The following is an 18,361-nucleotide window of genomic DNA, read 5'->3' on the forward strand; positions in this document are numbered from 1 at the left end:
CGAAGTTACGCATCTACAACCAGTGGCGGATGAACCATTAGGCTGAGTAACGAATCTCACTGTTGTTGTCAAGTCAGTTTAATCAGACCATAATGTGTTCTCGGGCCCCCTTTCCTTCCGGTCCCCTAGAGTTCAGCCTACCCATCCTAATGGTTTATCCGCCACTATCTCTCTCTTTGGCTTGGCTTCGCGGACGAAGATTTATGGAGGGGGTAAATGTCCACGTCAGCTGCAGGTTCATTTGTGGCTGACAAGTCCGATGCGGGACAGGCAGACACGGTTGCAGCGGCTGCAGGGGAAAATTGGCCTGGACAGTCAGGCCAGCAGCCTCTGAGATTGGTGAACAGTCATCTGTAAGCCAGAACATTTTCCCAAGATATTTACATTTATTTATTTTAAATCATAGCTTTATGCAAATCTATTTTAACCTGTGTGTGCATGTGTGGGGACCGTGGTCCCCGGACAGCCGGTCAGCTGATAAAGAACGTGAAGACCACCCCGAAAAGACTGAAGATTAACCATTCTCTCATCCCACCTGCGGGAGCTCGGCGCGCCTAGAATGACCCGGGCATCAAGAGCTGTCCATCACCCAACGTCATCGCCTGCACGTCAGAAGCTCCAACACAATAGGCACGTTTGGCGCTTCCACCCAACGCTCGCTCAAGCGGTTTGCGTGCGCCGGCGCCCTGGTCGTCCTCGAGCACTGATTGGTTGGGCATGGGCCACCAACGCGCTCCTGCGATTGGTCCTCCGGTGGGGGGCTCGGCGATCCCGTCATGCGCTGTGGCTGCGTTTCTGTTGCCGACGAAGGAGACCGTGTCACTGAGTTTTTAAGGAGGCATTGGATTTAGTCGTCATCATGGCTGGAGTAGTGGCCCGCAAGGCTCTTGACTACGTGAAGAGCAAAGATTTTCGTGATTACCTCATGAGGTGCGATGCCCTGGGTTGACAGTTCGAGTGTCGGGGTGAACAGGAGGGAGGAGGAAGGGTGGAAGGGCCGCATGAAGGGGAAGGGGAAGGGAAAGATCGGGAGGGGAGGCCCGCTGTTCGAAACCTTGTGGGACCCCGTGGGCCGGGGTTGCGGGCTGTCTCATTGGGGTGAGAGAGCCGTGTCAGCCTCAGGCCTTTGTTTGCAGTCAAGGTCAGGAGGAGGATGAGTTCACCTTCCAATTCCCTGCTTTTGGAACTTGCTCAATTGTCAAATTCTGCACACTTTCCAGAAATGCTGCCGGACAATTTTTAAGAGCTTTCGGGTGTATTTCTGATTTCTACTGTTTTGCATTTTATAGAGGTACTGAAACAGGTTAGTTGGGACAAGCAAAGGGAGGGGGTTGGAGAGAAATGGATAGTCAACATTTCAGGTTGACACTTTTTAAAGTCAGGAGGGGAGATTACAAGCATAAAAAGAGTGGGGGGGGGGAAGCCTTCCCTTTTATGCTTTCAATCTCCCCTTTCCATCTTGTTAGAGGGTTCTAACCTGAGGGTTAGAGGGTTCTAACCTGACTATTGATTTCTCTTCAATATTACATGCAGTCTGATACTTTTCATTCTTCAGTTTTGAATTGTTAGTGATTAGTTTGAGGTTTGACGTGGGTGGGATAGAGAACAGAGATAAATGATAGTTATCTGCCAGTAATGTGTCACTTGCTCAGGGTACCCCAGTTGTTAATCACAACTTTTGTATTTTTTTGAGTAAGTTATGAAAGCCAAATTATTTGCTCAAGGTGCCACAAAGAGAGTTGAACTGCAACTTTATTTTGTGGTGGTCATGGCAGGTGAGGATTCCCCTCATGGGCGGTGTGAACATCTAGGGGAGGTAAGGAACCTCAATTAAAAACTATAATTAAGTAAGAAAATCATTTTAAATAAGTGGTTAATAATGAATGAGCATAGCTTGAAGAATTGGATCAAGAAGTGGTATTACTGTGGATAACAAGATAATTAAATATTTTAGTAGATTAATCTTCAGCCAACAGCAGTGACCAGCACAATTTGGAAGGTTTTAGAAATCCTATAAAGTTGATTAAAAAATAGAATATTTAAAAATTAGCAGGATATAAAACAGTGTTGTTAGTGTTTTTGCTAATGAATGGAAGGAAAGAAAACAAATGCAGATCCATTGGAAATACACAGGATAAATTATAGATGTATTTTTCACTGCAAAATGTCAGGAAGCAATGAATATTGATGAAGTAAAAATAACAGTAAAATTAATGAGCAAAAACTGGTATCTCTTTGACTTAATTGTCTATACTACAGAGATTAAGATTGAAGCTTTGGTTTTGACATTTCAGAATGCCCTAGATTTTAGAACCAATCACAGATTGGAAGGTGGCAAATGCGACTCTACTGTTCAAAAGTCAGTGGGAGAAAGCAATCTCATACCACCGTTTTGTTTAAATTTATAATGAATCACATGGATTCATATAGTCAACATAGATGTAAGAATTTTTGATCTTGTTATTGACAAAGTAAGATCGTTTGGAAACTAATGAATATGGTATATTTTGGATCTTCGGGAACCATTCAGCAAAGTCACATATCTTTACTGTCATTTTGTGTAATTGTAACAACTTGAATGATTGGATAATGGACTTAAAACTGTGGAGGTAATCAGATCATTTTCAGTGAAATGTGGTCAATGATTTTGATGAGGAGACCATGCAGTTCTTTTAGTCAGGAAATTATGAATTCTCATTCTGGAAACCTAAGCTCAAGTACCTGGCCTCAACTTCTATTCTGATCAACAACTGAGTGGACTGACTATGTGAGTTTGTATCTTTGAGATGAAAATTCTAAACTGGATTTTTTTAAAAAAAAAAGTGGTCTACAAGAGTTTTGGAATATTGAAAGGGAAAATGTAAAAGCAAGTCTTTTTTTCTGTGAAGCTCAGTTTGATAATGCAAGTCAATCATCAGGAAATAAAATGAGGCAAAGCATTATAAAGGTATTGAAATGGGCAAGAACACAGCATATGCAGACGAGGAAAGTGAAATTAATTCCTTTGGCAGTAAGAATGCTAAGTTAGTTTTTTTAAAACCAGTTGGGAAATTAACATTGGTATTCAGAGAGAATTGATGTCTCACACAATGCACATTATAATGCAGATGCAGCCATATAGGAAATTAACTGCAACACCAGTCTTCATCGCAAGTGGCTTTGAGAATAAAGATGAGAAGGCTACATGCTTTCAAGATTCAAGGTTCAATTTATTGTCATTTAATAAAAACAGTGCAATATTACATGAAATTCACTATAGTCTGCCATAAGGAAGATTCTCCAAGGCCAGAAGTTACCTGAAGCACATCTTACAGTCAGAGAAAGAGAAGCAAAAGAGAGTCCCTCAGTCACCATTTCCATGGATTCACCTCCAGTGCTTCCGCAGCCACGGGGTCCAGACCAAACTATCAGCAGCCCGAGCTCCAGATCAGAACCTCTGACATAATCAGGAACCCTTCAGAGCCCTTGACACTCTCTTGCATCACCGTTCCAATACCTGGTGCCCCTTCAGGAAGTCTTATGCTAGTCTCCAACAGTCTGCAGCCTAGTGTGAATCCCTTGTCTGCAGTCGCCTGCAACCTGTATGGGTTCCTCACTTCAAATCTCCAACAGCCCACTGTCTGTATGTGTTCCTCAGCTGCAGAAACCCTTTGCTCTGTTGAGGTCACACTTGGATATCCATCTACTTCCCAAATTCATGTGTTTTTGTGCATATTAACAGTGAATGCATTTTTTTCAAAATCATGCTGAAGATCTCAGTGGGTCAAGCAGTCATCTGTGGAAGCTCAAGGTGTAAATTAATATTTCAGGTGGAGACCCTGTATTAGGACTGAGAGGGAGCAGGAAAGATTGCTTGTATAGAGGGGTGGGGAGGATAGAGTCTGGTGGGTGATGGATGGATCCAGATGGAGATCAGATGTTGGGAAGACCGAACCATTTGGAGGAGGGTTATTCGTATTGGAATCTCAACCAGGCCTTGACGGAAAAGCAACAGCACTACAGGTATCTGGAGGCTGAGGTCCAATAGCAGACTTTTGAGCTAAAGAATGAGTGGCAGGTAGTAAGTACACAGAAGGTTCAGCTGTTTGCTGACAATAATGATGTGTCAAATCTACAATGCTGTGAAGAACAACCATGGCCTAAATACTCAAGATTATATCAAGGCCGAAGTGGCATTTGGTATCTAAGGAGTTAAATGAGAAAACCTGCAGATGCTGGGGTCAAGTGATGTGCTGGAGAAACTCAGAAGGCAACATAGCATCCAGAGGAAGGAAAGGATTTTCCTGTGGAAAGAACATATTGTATCACTCCTCAATCAAAGTTGTGCTGTTGACTCTATCTCAAAGAAAAGAATCTGGTCTCACATCTCTATCTGATTTGCATTGTCATAAGCCAGCTGAAAAAAATGAGGAGAATTTAGGATCGGACTGTATATTCACTGACATTCTTAAACTTGGTGATATGCAACTTGGTTCATTTCATCTCCTATGCCTGGGGAGAGGAATGCATGCCAGGCAATCTCAGAGATATAGTAATCGTGACCAACTTTGAGAAAGGAAACAAATGTAATCATGGAACCATGATAGGTTTTTTTCCATGTCATTCCCATGGACCTCAACCATCTCCCCCAATGATTAAGGAAGTAAGATTCCATTTATACAGAGACATAGTGGACATGACATCGATTGGATGTCAAGTCCATGGAAAATGCAAGAAGCACCACTCTCTGTCATGGCCAATTTTGAACCTCACAAGAAGCTTTCAGCCATGAATTTTAATACTGCAGAGAAACCACTTAACTGCATTGGTATACAACTTGATTACATTGTATATTACATTGTAATATCTGTGCTAAGTTAATTGAGAGTAATCTGAGGGTGAAAATATACTTGCACTTGGATAGACAGGTCGACTCAGGGTAGTCAGCATGGTTTTGTAATTGTGAGGTTATGTCTCACAAATCTGATTTTGAGTTTTTTTAAGATGTGACCAAAAAGGTTGATGAGGGCAGACAATTGGATTTCAACAAGGCACTCGTTAAGATTCTACACAGTAGGCTGGTCTGGAAGGTCAAATACATGGGATCCAAAGAGTGAGAGCAGAATGGATTTTAAAAAATATTGGGTTTGTGGAAGAAAGCAGAGGGGGATGGTGGAAGGTTGTTTTCCAGAACTTAGGGGCCTGACTGAGAGGAAGAGGTTGAGCTGGCTTGGGTTTTATTCTTTGGAGTGCATGAGGGTGAGGGGTGATCTTAAAGAGGTATACAAAATCATGAGTGGAATCAATCAGGTGAATGCCAGAGTTTTTTTTTGGCCCAGAGTAGGGGAATCTGTAACGAAAGGGCATGGTTTGGGGGTGGGGGGGCTAAGGAGAGGAGAGATTTAACGGAGTCTGTGGGGTAATGTTTTTTTTTACACAGTGTGGTAAGGTGGTGAATGGATGGAATGGGCCGTGAGAGGTTTATGCAGGTACTATTAAATATTTAAGAAAAATTTGGATGGAGAATATGGGCCAAACACAGGCATGTGGAACAAGTGTGGGTAGAACATTTTGTTTGGCATAGGAAAGTTGGGCTCAGACTCTTTGATGTTATTTTACCATAGTGGAAATCGGTGAGATACTCTGTTCTTAATTTAGAAGCGAAAATTCATAACACTTTACGATGGTGTTTGATAATAGTGAATTATGAGTAATCTTTAACTATAAGATGGAAGTTTAGTTGTTCAGTTGTTTATTATTGCATTTCAATCATTTGTAAAATAGAATTTTCCGGCAATGAGGATAGGGACATGTGTTTCACTAATTGAACATTCGTGGAATGTAATTCCTGTAATTGTTATAATGTCTTGTGTACTGAAGAGATAGTTGGTGGTTGTATTTTTTTTTTGGGAAAACTTGTACCTTAACTTATAAGAAGTGAATAAAAATCTGATCAAGTGACATATCCAGGTTGATGCTGTAATTTCTAAAGTCCCATGTTTTAATGCTTAAAATCATTCTAATTTTCTCCATGAAAACTTAAAGTGCAGTTACAAACATGAATGACCTTTGCTGTTTTAAAGATATGCTATGATATTGAACTTCACACTTATTGGCTACTTTTTTCTTACAAGTTTATGACTCGAAGTTGACAGTATTGCTGTTTTTCATTTTGGCGCCAATAACAGTGTGCATCAAAATTGAGGATTTAAAAAAAAACTTAAAAGCAAATGCTCTTCAGATGTGTGTCCAGATCCTTCATAGGAAATTGTGGCTCCTTGTATCCTTCAAATTTGTCTTTTATTTTACTTCTCTTGTTTTATCCATTTTATGAAATGGAACATTTTTCTTTGGTAAGAATACAATATGTATTTAAGTCATTGGTCATGTATGTATTTTTTAAAAATTATTTGCAATACGATGAAGTACATTTAGTGTTATTTTAAGGGCTACATTTCAAATTATTTTAATTTTCATTCATTTTAATTTGAGGATGGTTGAACTTTTATAAATAGAGCCCTTTCCATCATGAATTTTGCAAAACCCAGCATTTTAATCAAACTTGAGAGATACAATGTGTTTACAACATTTTTGGGCATGTTATCTTTAAAACTTTGCTTTATTCTTTCAAAAAGTCCTCAATTGAAGTATGTCTTTCCAACTACAATAAATCCTCGGTCTCCAACACCTAGATGTCCAATAAGTGAATTTTCCAGTTGTTGAGGTTGCGTCTTGTGTGAATTGGCTAAGCAACCACTAGAGGTGCCAATTTTAAACTTTCACAATTTTTACCCATTTATTTTTCATAATTTTTTTGCCGGTTGCTTGAAGGCTGGTGGTTGCTTGAATTTCATTTAACAGGGATTTTACTGTATACTTATAATTTTGAGAAGTGGAGTACAATTAATTGGGAATTATGATTATGTAGTTGGGTCCTATATCTCTGCAAACAATGGACTGATAAAGTTATAAATAAATTGTATGGTTACTCTCATGCATATCTAATGTTAGTTGTATAAGAATTGACCTTGAGTTTCCAATGTTTGAACTACTAGGTTACTAACAGCTGAAACAAATCTCAGTTGGTTTTGGCTGAAAGTACGCATCAAATTCAAAGTTTTCAATGATTAGACTGCATGTGTCTCCCTTTTAAAGACTGGCTTCTTACAAAATTCCTGTAAGTTCACAAATCAAAAAATCATTGAGCATGAAGATATTTTTCAGAGATTTAAATAATGGCTCTGGATAGAGAAATGTAGCAGTTCCAATATATTTCACAGAAGCTTCAGATAAGCAGAATTCTAGATTATATAAAATATAAAAATGTGTAAATCTAAAGTAAAAACTGAAAGTACTGACATTTCTGTTTTTTTTTAACCTAGATTGTACAAAAGTTGTAATATTTCAGATTGTATGAACACTCCTAAAACTAATTTGAGCTCTTTTTTCCCTCTCCTGTGATCATCAAATTGAATAATTATTGATTAGTACGGTAAGTGAAAGTAATTCTTAAATATTTGTTCATTTCAATATCTGTATTGTTTTGTTTTGTGTTATCTATTAAAATGAGGAAATATAACTGAATGTGACGACGTGTTGTGTGTTTTTTTTTGCCACATCTCCTCAAGAGCAACCAGTTTTATTTGGTATAATTAGAAAAGCAGATGACTGCAGTGGGGTAATCACGGTAGCCCATTGTGCTGAGATGCACCATTGGCTGTATTTTGCAACGGGGTGAGCTTGCTGATGGCTCAGTAGATAAAGCATTATTACCTAATACTGATCTTTATAAACTATTCTTACTGATAGAGCTACACAGCCATTTAGTAGTGAGGGACTGAAAAGTTTCCGGGTGCCATTCACTTGAAATGTGAGTGAGCTGCACCTCAATTCTATTTAAGTCCCATTGTTCAATATCATTTAATATGAGTCCTTTTCACACTGGTGTCCCAGTTAATTGGCCGTTTAGAGTCCTGGTTAAGGAAGCAGGAAATGCCTTTTACACTGGACTTTAGTTAAACCAGTTATAAGTGTCCTTTCAAACTCATCACAAGGCATCCCCTGGGGATAGGGGATTCTATCCTCCACCAGTGACGAGTGAGTGATGCATCGAGCGATGGTGGACTTGCCCTATATCCTGATCAATGTATTATGATCTTGTATTTAAACCAAGTTAATATTGCCCAATTATAACATACAATTAACATACAGTATGAGCTCTTCAGCCCCTGTTGCTGTGCTGACCTATATAAACATTTATAATTTTATAAAATAACATAGGAAAGCACAATTTATAAACACTGTGGGAAAGTCCTAGTGGCAATAGCACACAATTTATAAAGACTGTAGGAAATGTCTAAAACACTGTGGGAAAGTCGCGGTGGGTGGATCTGCCCTCCCAGAATTCTGTGCGGCAGAGAAACCCCCTCCATGAGTGCTCAGTGCATACAACCCTTTCCCTGATGCACGGAATTCTAGGAGGGCAGATTTGCCATCTCTCTCCCACTGCGACTTTCCCACAGTCCTGTAGACATTTATAAAGGTTTATAAAAGTCAGCAAAAGTTGTATTTTACTTTTAATCTTTTGTTTCATTTATGTTCCTGCACTCATGGAAAAACATAATCAATTTATCACTACTTTATCCCAGCATACCCTATGTCCCTTTCACACTGGGCTAATCGGCACACAGGCGTCTGATACTACCTCCTTGATAGTATCATCCCTGGTGTATGTTGATGTCTGCATGCCGATTAACAAGCTTTTACAATGGACCCTTAACCAATAGATTGGCCGTCAATTACTGAGACAAGGTGTCAGAGTGAAAGGGGTTATTGACAAAAATACATTAATTGATTTGCTGTACCTTCCTCTGGTGTTTGGGATGAATGTTTCTAATATCCATGGGTTAGAAAGACATTTCCTGATTGTTTTTCCATTTATTGATTACTCATCAGATCAAGAAAGCCTTAGAGATAGCTATTTCAACATCCCCTGACTGGTGGTCTTGAGTTTATCTGGACCCTTGCTGATCGACATCTGTGATCCATATCATTTTGCAATCCTTGTCTTTAAATGTACAAAATATACCCTATTACCTCTTGGCTACTCCTCTAGTACATAACAACACCCCCCCCCCCCCCCCCCCCGCCTTTAGTTCCCATCAAGGTTCCCAACCCAGATTGTTTACTGCTCATGTCTACTTATGATGCTGTTTGACCAGTTGAGCCCTTCCAGCAGTTCATTATTAGTTTAAGATTCCAGCACCTACAGTCTTTGTGTTTCTTTTGACCACCGCCAGTGGGCTGATATCGCCTCAAACCGTACATCTTGGCGCCTCACAGTTCGGTGCAGCAACCTCCTTTGAAGAAGACCGCAGAGCCCACCTCACTGACAAAAGACAAAGGAGGAAAAACCCAACACCCAACCCCAACCAACCAATTTTCCCCTGCAACCGTATCTGCCTGTTCCGCATCGGACTTGTAAGCCACAAACGAGCCTGCAGGTGACGTGGACATTTACCCCCTCCATAAATCTTCGTCCGCGAAGCCAAGCCAAAGAAAGAAAGATAACCATATAACCACTTACAGCACAAAACAGGCCAGTTCAGCCCTACTAGTCCATGCTGTAGCAAATTCCCACCCTCATAGTCCCACTGACCAGCACCCGGTCCATACCCCTCCAGTCTTCTCCTCTCCATGTAACTATCCAGTCTATCCTTAAATGTAACCAATGATCCCGCCTCAACTACGTCTGCCAAAAGCTCATTCCACATCCCTATCACCCTTTGCGTGAAGAAATTTCCCCTCATGTTCCCCTTATAATTTTCCCCCTTCAATCTTAAACCATGCCCTCTAGTTTGAATCTCCCCCACAATTAATTGAAAAAGCCTATCCACATTTACTCTTTCTGTCCCTTTTAAAATCTTAAACACCTCTATCAAGTCCCCCCTCAATCTTCTACGCTCCAGAGAAAAAAGCCCTAGTCTGCACAACCTTTCCTGTAACTCAAACCTTGAAATCCTGTCAACATTCTTGTGAACCTTCTCTGTACTCTCTCTATTTTGTTTATATCTTTCCTATAATTTGGTGACCAAAACTGTACACAGTACTCCAAATTTGGCCTCACCAATGCCTTGTACAATTTCATCATAACCTCCCTAATAGACAAATGTTTGGCAAGGCTTTGGAATGATTTTCTTTTTGGGCACATTTATTTGTGATATCTTTGTAGCCTCCTACCTTATATCCATGGTATACTGCAGCTATAAAACCCTCTGAAATCTCTGTGCTTTTACATTTCTGGTGGCTTCTCTGTTGCATTTGCATCCTCCGATGGTTAGCATCTGTGCCTTCAGCAGCCTGTACTTGAAGCTCCATAATTCCTTCCCTAAATCTCTCTGTCACCAAGGTAAACCTTTAAAACCTATTTTCTTGATCATGTTGGATATTTTCCCTGATCTGTGTCAGGCTTTGTTTGTCTTGAATTTTTTAAAATTATATTAAAAGTTGGTATATAAATGTTCTAATCCCTTTTGCTCAATTATTTCATTAAAATGCAAATGTAAGGAGATCATACACCTTTCCCGTACTGAATTTCCCATGGTGCAATATATTACAGTAAAATCCACAGTATCCACCTACGGGGATCGCGAATGCTAGACTTCTAATTTTCCAGTTGATTGAGACTCACTTTTCAAATGCCTAACTAATGCACCTGTGTTAAGAATACCCAGATTAAAAGACAAAAGACTGTGCAAAATGTAAGGTAATTTGAAAAAAATCAGTACAGTAAAATTACCAAAAATCCAGATGCCAGAAATATGGACCATCCGAGAACCCAGAATTCTAAAAAAAACTCCCAGAAATCTGGACAATCCAAGAATCAGGCTTCTCAAATTCTTGCTTTTTGTGTGCTCGCATGCATGTACAGGCACCATACAGCTGCAACCATACAGAAGTTGCAGAAATGTAAGAAAAATGTTTTTTTTGTACTTTGTATTTTATATGAAAAAACTTTTTGTTAATAAACTTTCAAAATTTACATTTTTTCTCCTTAAATTTTAATTTTAAAAGTACTGCCCAAGAATCTAAAATTTGGACCAACCCAATCCCTGAGCAGTCTGGATTTTAGGACTTTTACTGTATTATAGTCCTTAATTATGTAAAGATCACTTTAACCATATAACCATTTACGGAGCGGAAACAGGGCATGTTGGCCCTTCGAGTCCGCACCGGTTCACTAGAACAGCTCCACTAGCTCAAACCTCCTGCTCTCCGCCAATAACCCTCCAACCCCCTCACCTCCACGTACACATCCAACCTTCTCTTAAATGACAGAAGGGACCCTGCTGCAACCATCTCATTCGGAAGCTCGTTCCCTTCTTAATCAGGTAATTCCTATAAGTCACAAAATTTAAATTCTAGCCCTGGCATTGTAACAGCTTTGGGTTAACCACTACTCTAACTGTGCTGCCGTCATAACCCACCCTCTCTCAGGTTTACAGATAAAGCTTTACTTAATGATAAGAATAATAATAATAATAATAAAGATAAAGACTCTTACCAGACAGAAATAGGGAGACACTTAGGGAGACTCGTCCCAGCAGTGAGCGGCAATGGCTGGCTCTTCATCCTAAGCCGTGCCACTTCATTCAAACACAACTTTATTGAGAGCTCCTGCAGGCGAGGCATGACCAAGGTGTTCCGCTGGCTGAATGCTTGCTCCCATCTTCACCAAGGGATTGTGTGTTGCTTTGGAGAACATTTACTTTCGCAATTTTTTCACAACTTATTTATTTTAATTTTATTTACTAATTTATTCCCTCTTATTTTTTGCTGGTTGGTTGGATTGTCAGTTGCTTGAATTCTGGATACCAGGGATTTTGCTGTACTGTATTTGATTTTTGTCATTTGCAAATATATCAAGTTATATAGGGTGTAGTTTTAAAAATAGTGCAAGCTATTATAAACAAAATTTTAATGATTTCGGAAAGCATTGCGGTATTTTGATTTTTGGTTCTCTGGTTCTGCAGCACTTCTGGGGTCCTGTGGCCAACTGGGGCCTGCCCATTGCTGCTTTTAGTGACATGAAGAAAACTCCAGAGATCATCAGTGGTAGAATGACATTTGGTAAGTCAGAGTAGAGTACATACGTGTATGCTGTGCAGTTGGTGAATGATGTATCAAGAGTATCTGCAATTGAGTCTGCAGTCAGCAGTTTATTCATTTGAGAATGTGGTATTAATTTTTTGATGTTCAGATTGGAATGTTGCATGGAACATGAAGGAGAAATTGTAACTTTGTACCGTATTAAAATAACATGAGCAGTTTAGAAGACCACCAATGTCTTAGATGGGCACAGTTATAAGAAATAAAGTTGTAAATCTAAAGAACCTATTTGTTTAGTCTGTGCTTTCTTTGGTTTAAAATATCTGCTGAAATTACTCCACCGAGCACATTCTGATGATTGAGAATGACGATTTAATTTTGTGCCATTCTACTGTTTGGGTCAAACATGTACAGTAATATGCTGTGCTAAATAATATTCTGTTTTCAAGTGAAATTGTACATGCAGGGTCTTAAATGTATATATTAATTTGAACAAATGTCTGATGCAAATTGAACTTAATTTTTAAAAAAATTTAATAAATTCACATTTGAGGTTAATTGACTTGGAATTGAATTTATCTTGCTGTGTGTATTGGCCCACCACTCGCCTAATCCATTCCCTGGCCTACACTATAGTAGCAATTGAGTAACCGACTGTGTTCATTATTTAACGCACATCAGTTATTTGTAGTCTTTAAATGCATGTGAAACACTAATTTGTTTGTTCATTGGGTTTTAGTGAGACGTTTAGTTGATCTTTTCATCCTTTGTTGTATATATGTGACAGATGCACAATTTGTGTTCTACCTAAAAGAATCAGACTCTATTAGTCATAAATATGGTTGTTAGAGGTTTTTGGCAAAATCTTATTCCATTTTGTATATAGTTTATTTTTTACAGTTAATAATAAATTGCAGAAGTTAATCAAATATGTTTTGAGTTTTTGTAATTTTATGCATCAACTGAGTCTTTATTCAGAACTGTTCTCCTCACTTCCTCACTTGATTTATCCATTAAATAACTAAAAGTTGTCTGAAAATAAAATTGTTAACATTTAATGGACCCCTTTCATGAAATTTTTTTTATCGTCTGGGAGAGGTACCAAAGATATATTTGGGCGATACGGGGTTCATGAGCCAGAAGTGCCTGTTACTGTTCTGTATGTCAAATTTAAATGTAATCCTGGGAGTCTTCAGCTTGAAAGCTTATATAACATTTTAATTAGGATATGGAGTATTGAAAGTGGTTGAATAGGTTGTTTCACTTGTTATTTGGACCAAACTATTGCTTTCCCTATTACAGTTTGCATCTGATTTTAAAATAAGTTGATCTTTAGCTTGCAATTGGTTCAGCCAACTGATAAAATTCTTAGAGTTTAGAGTGCTTCATGGTTCACGTTTGAGTCTAACACTGGTTATATTGACATCTCCATTAGTTCCATAATCTGAAGGCAAGTCTGGAAATAATGCAGCATACCTTTCCTGTAAAATGACCTGGTTCTGTTCTCTTTTGTAGCTTTATGCTGTTATTCCTTGCTTTTCATGCGGTTTGCATACAAGGTGCAGCCTAGAAATTGGCTTTTGTTTGCTTGTCATTTCACTAATGAAACAGCGCAGATCATTCAAGGATGCCGCCTGATCAAGCATAAGTAAGTGTTCTTGATGTCTGAAAACTCTTGGGTGGGGTAATGTAGCAGGTTGCTTATTTTAAATTCAGATTTATTTTACAAATTAAATGGAGTAGATTATATTTTTTGTACTATGGGAGAGCTATATTTGGATAATGCACATGAATTTAACATAGGCTTAAAAATTTGCGGGGTTGGATTTACCTCAGATATGTATTAAATTGCGAATTTGAAAAAGGTTTTCTGTTTTCAATGAATGGATGCCAATGCAAGAAACAAATTGAATAACCAACTCCAACTTATAGTAAAACACAAAAATGCTGGAGGAACTCGGCAAGTCTTGCAGTCCATAGGAGGTACTGGTAAAGATACATAACCAATGTTTCAGGCCTGAGCCCTCCTTCCAGGTAGGAGCAAAAAGCAGACAGGTGCCTGAATAAAAAGGCTGAGGAAGAAGGGAATAATTGGATGGATAAGAGAGGAAAGATGAGAATTAATCGGAGGAGGGGTGGCTCTGTGAATGCAGAGCTGAAGGAAAGGAGAAAAAGGGGTAATGGAAGGGGAGAGACAGAGAGGGGAGGGGCTAATGGAAACTGGAGAAGTCAAGGTTAATGATAAAGTTGGAGGATGCCCAGCTGGAATGTGAGGTGTTCTTTCAATTTGTGGGTGGTCTCAGTCTGGCAGTGCCTGAGACCATGGACAGACATGTCATTATGGGAATGGGGCAAGGAATTGAAATGAATTGCCACTAAGATATACCTCCTAATTGTGGCGTACAGAGCTAAGGTGCTGAACAAACCAGTCTTCCAATCTGGGCAGTGGAAGATTAACCATTAGGCTGAAGCCTAGGAGCCTGGAGGGTAAGGAAGCCCGAGCCCCTAAGCTTCAGCCTACTCAGTAAAACATAGCCTGGTCTTGGTTTATTGTTTCACACTAACGGCAGGTTTGCGTGGGTGAAGCCAGTGACTGTGGGCCAGAGTTGGTGTCACGCCATTGCCAGGGTGATGTGCACAGTGATTTCTGGGAGCTGGAGGCAGCAGCATGAAGATTTGCCAAATCTAACATCTAATTTGGTCGGAGAGACATTAAAAATCTAATAGTTTGATGGGAAGGTCGAGGATTGGAAGGGGAAGGGTAGGGATTGAATCCTGTCTGTAATCTCCAGGTATGCTGGATAACAAAGAAGAGCTTAGGAGTCGCCCCCCACGACAAGCAAGACACAACCTGGCACTGCCGGCAGCAGGCACCGAACTAACTATCCCTCAACTTGGTTGTGTTGTGCTTGACGGGACACATGGAATGGAAAGGAGCTCCTAAAGTCTTCTTTGTTATTCCAGCATACTGGGCCCCAAGTCACTCGCTTTCCATACGAAGGGAACCCCATCTATTAAATAATCTGGGGCAGCATGGTGTGACGGATATATCACTACAAAATATCCGTGTCCCCCTATCATCCACACAGGCGCTAATTTGCTAACCAGCAGGCAGCAGTTATTTATTATGCAAGTATGGAATAAAAGGTCTATAATTGTCTTTGTGATATTTTATTGTATATGGTAGTGTAGTCATTCAATCACTGCTCACGCTTCGCGGTCACGGAAGTATCACGTTCACATAACCAGCTGTGGGCTCTCGGTCCCATCTATCAGTTCGGGCTCTGCCAGTCCCAATGCTACTTGTCAATCAATGCTCGTGTTTGTAAAAGCACGCACAAGTCTGAGGTCTGCCTCCTGCAGCAGAACTCAGCTCATGCGGCGCCAGTGTCGCTCATGGAAAAGTCGGGGACAACTGATTAAATAACCTTGAACTCTGCCACGGGAGCGGAGTAAGTGATCACTAATTATTAATGCTATTTAACTTATGAAAGACAGAACAGTTTCTGGAAATTTTACCCAGAATTTGCAAATTGAATGGTTGAATGGCTGTGGCTTGTCCAAGCCAGGGGGAGTTGAGTGCAGCAGAGAGCTGAACAGGGACCAGCAAACTGCCAAATGCAGCCCGGTGACAGAGCCCAGTAATGAGATCCCCATCAGCAGCCGGCACCAAAGAACCCCACTACTAGCCAAACCTCTCCTCTCCTCATGCACCCCTCTCCACCAGGCTATTGCCACCAGGCCATCAATTCTATTCTGCCATCACTGAGTGCTGCATACACTCACACCCCCCCAAGTTCATACCCAGCAGATATGTGAGGGGAGGGAATCACTCAGAGGGGCAAGGTCGGGGGGGGGGGGGCGGCTTACTAAAGCTCAGCCTAGGGGTTTGGGTAGTAGTTAATCCACTACTGAATCTGGGTCCAGTCTCTCCAATATAGAGCAGACCACATCAGGAGCACCAGATTCAGGTGATGACCCCTACAGATTCACAAGTAGCAAGTCTACTTGGAAAGACTATTTGGGGCCCTGAATAGTGGTGAGGGGGGAGATGTGGGTGCAACTGTAGCAGTTAGATGCTAAGGGAGCAATTGGTGGGAGTTGTAGAGTGGACAAGGAAGTCACAGAAGAAGCGGTCCCTACGGAAGATGAGGAGGAGGGGGAAGATCTGTCTGGTGGTGGGATCATGTAGTAGGTGGCGGAAATGGCGAAGGATCATTTTTTGGATGCAAAGGCTGAGACTGGTAGGTGAGGACAAGAGGAATCCTGTCCTTGTTGCACGTGGGAGCGGAGGGGCCATAGATGTGTGAGTAAGAGAATATGTGGGTGAGAGTATGGTAGGAGAGGGGAAGCCATGATGTTTGAAAAAGGAGGACATCTCGTATGATCTCTCATTGGAAGACCTCATCTGGGAGTAGATGCGACAGAGATGGAGGAATTACAAGAAAGGAATGAAATTCTTACAGGGGACAATGGCAGGGTGTGAATTGGTGAGTTTGTAGAAAATGTCTGTCGAAGGTTTTGTCTCTTGAGATGGAGACAGAGAGATCAAGAAAGAGGAGAGTGTTGTGAGAGATGGACCAAGTGCATTTAAGGTACACTTGCGTCCACACCTTCTCCATCACCATCATTTGGGGCCCCAGACAGTCCTTCCAAGTGTGCTTGTCACTTATGAATTTGGAGGAGTCATCTACTGCATCTGATGCTCCCCTTGTGGTCTCCTCTACATTGGAGATAACTGGATGCAGACTGGGAGATTGCTTCATTCAGCATCTTAGCTCTGTCCACCACAACAGCAGGGATCTTCCAGTGGCAACCCATTTCCATTCCCCACCCCATTCTCACGCCGACATGTCTGCCCATGGTGTCATGCACTTTAAAGAAGGCCTCAGACTCAAAATGTTGGTTATATATCATAACCTTCTATGGATACTGGGAGACATGTGGAGTTCATCCAGCATTTTTGTGTTTTTGCTACAATCATAGCATCTGCAGACTTTTGTGTTTAACTCTGTCTTGGGTAAACTTATACCTCTCATTTTGTTCGTTTTAGATTGGTCACAGTGTTTGAGCTACCGAAAGAAAATAGACACACACACACCGAGAGCAGTTCAGATTATACAAATGTTTATTACAAATTCAAAAGCTAATTTCAAACTACAATATGCAAGCCCTTCCCAACTATACTTATCAACGCCTGGACTGGTCCCAACTGCCGAAGCGAGGCAATGACTGCACACTTGTAGTAGGTTGTCGGGGCGCCGGTAGCAGCTTCTCCACCTCCCCCGACTGGGACGTTGGCTGGACTCTAGAAGTTCTTCTTCTTGCTGAGAGATGTTGCCACCTCTCGGAGAGTCTCAAACTTCAGCAGCGGGACCATGACTTATATTACCCAAAAACTGCTTACCCAAGCACCTATTCCCAGCACAGCAAGAAAGATAAGCGAGCAAGCTAGCATGCTAGGCTTCTATAGAATAACAATTTTCAGCTTATCACTTTGAATATTTTGCATCAAGGCTAGGCCTCTGACAGTCTGTGACCAAAACAAGCAGGAAGATTAAATGTTCTTGATACACAGATGTCCTTTCGTCAGATAACAGCATCTCTGGCCCCTCGGTGGAATTTAGCTTATGTCTGCTGATTCTAAAAAAAACAAGCAGGTTCTCAGCCTTGCAGAAGCAAAGGCCGCAAAAGTAAAAAAACACGGTTAAAATCTTCCATTACAAACTCCAATTCTGTGTCTTTTAGTAGCTCTTTTGTAAACCTAGGTCTCTGTATCATCGTGCTAAATGTGTCTATATATTCAGCTTTCAGAAAAAGAAGAAGTCAGCTGAATGATGTCTGGCAACACTTTATCTTGATCAACATCCCATCGCTATACCAAGATATTTCTGGATTATTTTTCATGCACAATATTGTACGAGTTCAGCCTATGGTTTTGGAAATTTTTCAAAGTTATTTAATTCTAACAATATCCTGTAATTGATGTCTAGATTGTTTTAGCACACTTTGTAAAATTGCCTTAAATTAAATTGTAAGTAATAACATTTTAAACTGATTTCCAAACAGAGTCATGTAAATACTTTTTTTTCTCTCTCTAGTTTCAACTGAATAGTGATTTACACTATTCATAATTAGAGAAAAAATCACAATTATGGTATGGTAATTTACTCGACTTGTAATCAGTATTTTTTAAAAGGTTTTTGGAATTTAAAACTTTAAAGTGTAACAGGAGAAATTGCAATTAGACAATTTAAAATGTGAATTAATTACC

The 18,361-nt window shown here is 40.4% G+C and overlaps 1 protein-coding gene across 1 annotated transcript; it reads left to right on the forward strand.

Moving 5' to 3' along the window:
- Window positions 1-750: 750 nt before the first annotated feature.
- On the forward strand, window positions 751-18,021 carry mpc1 (mitochondrial pyruvate carrier 1). Its single transcript, XM_069931850.1, has 5 exons — window positions 751-930; window positions 7,468-7,471; window positions 12,012-12,108; window positions 13,603-13,735; window positions 17,895-18,021. The coding sequence occupies exons 1-5, from the start codon at window positions 860-862 to the stop codon at window positions 17,923-17,925; spliced, it is 336 nt and encodes a 111-aa protein (XP_069787951.1). The 5' UTR covers window positions 751-859; the 3' UTR covers window positions 17,926-18,021.
- The last annotated feature ends 340 nt before the right edge of the window (window positions 18,022-18,361 follow it).

This window comes from Narcine bancroftii, chromosome 4 (genome assembly GCF_036971445.1).
Source record: "Narcine bancroftii isolate sNarBan1 chromosome 4, sNarBan1.hap1, whole genome shotgun sequence".
NCBI classification, from domain to species: domain Eukaryota; kingdom Metazoa; phylum Chordata; class Chondrichthyes; order Torpediniformes; family Narcinidae; genus Narcine; species Narcine bancroftii.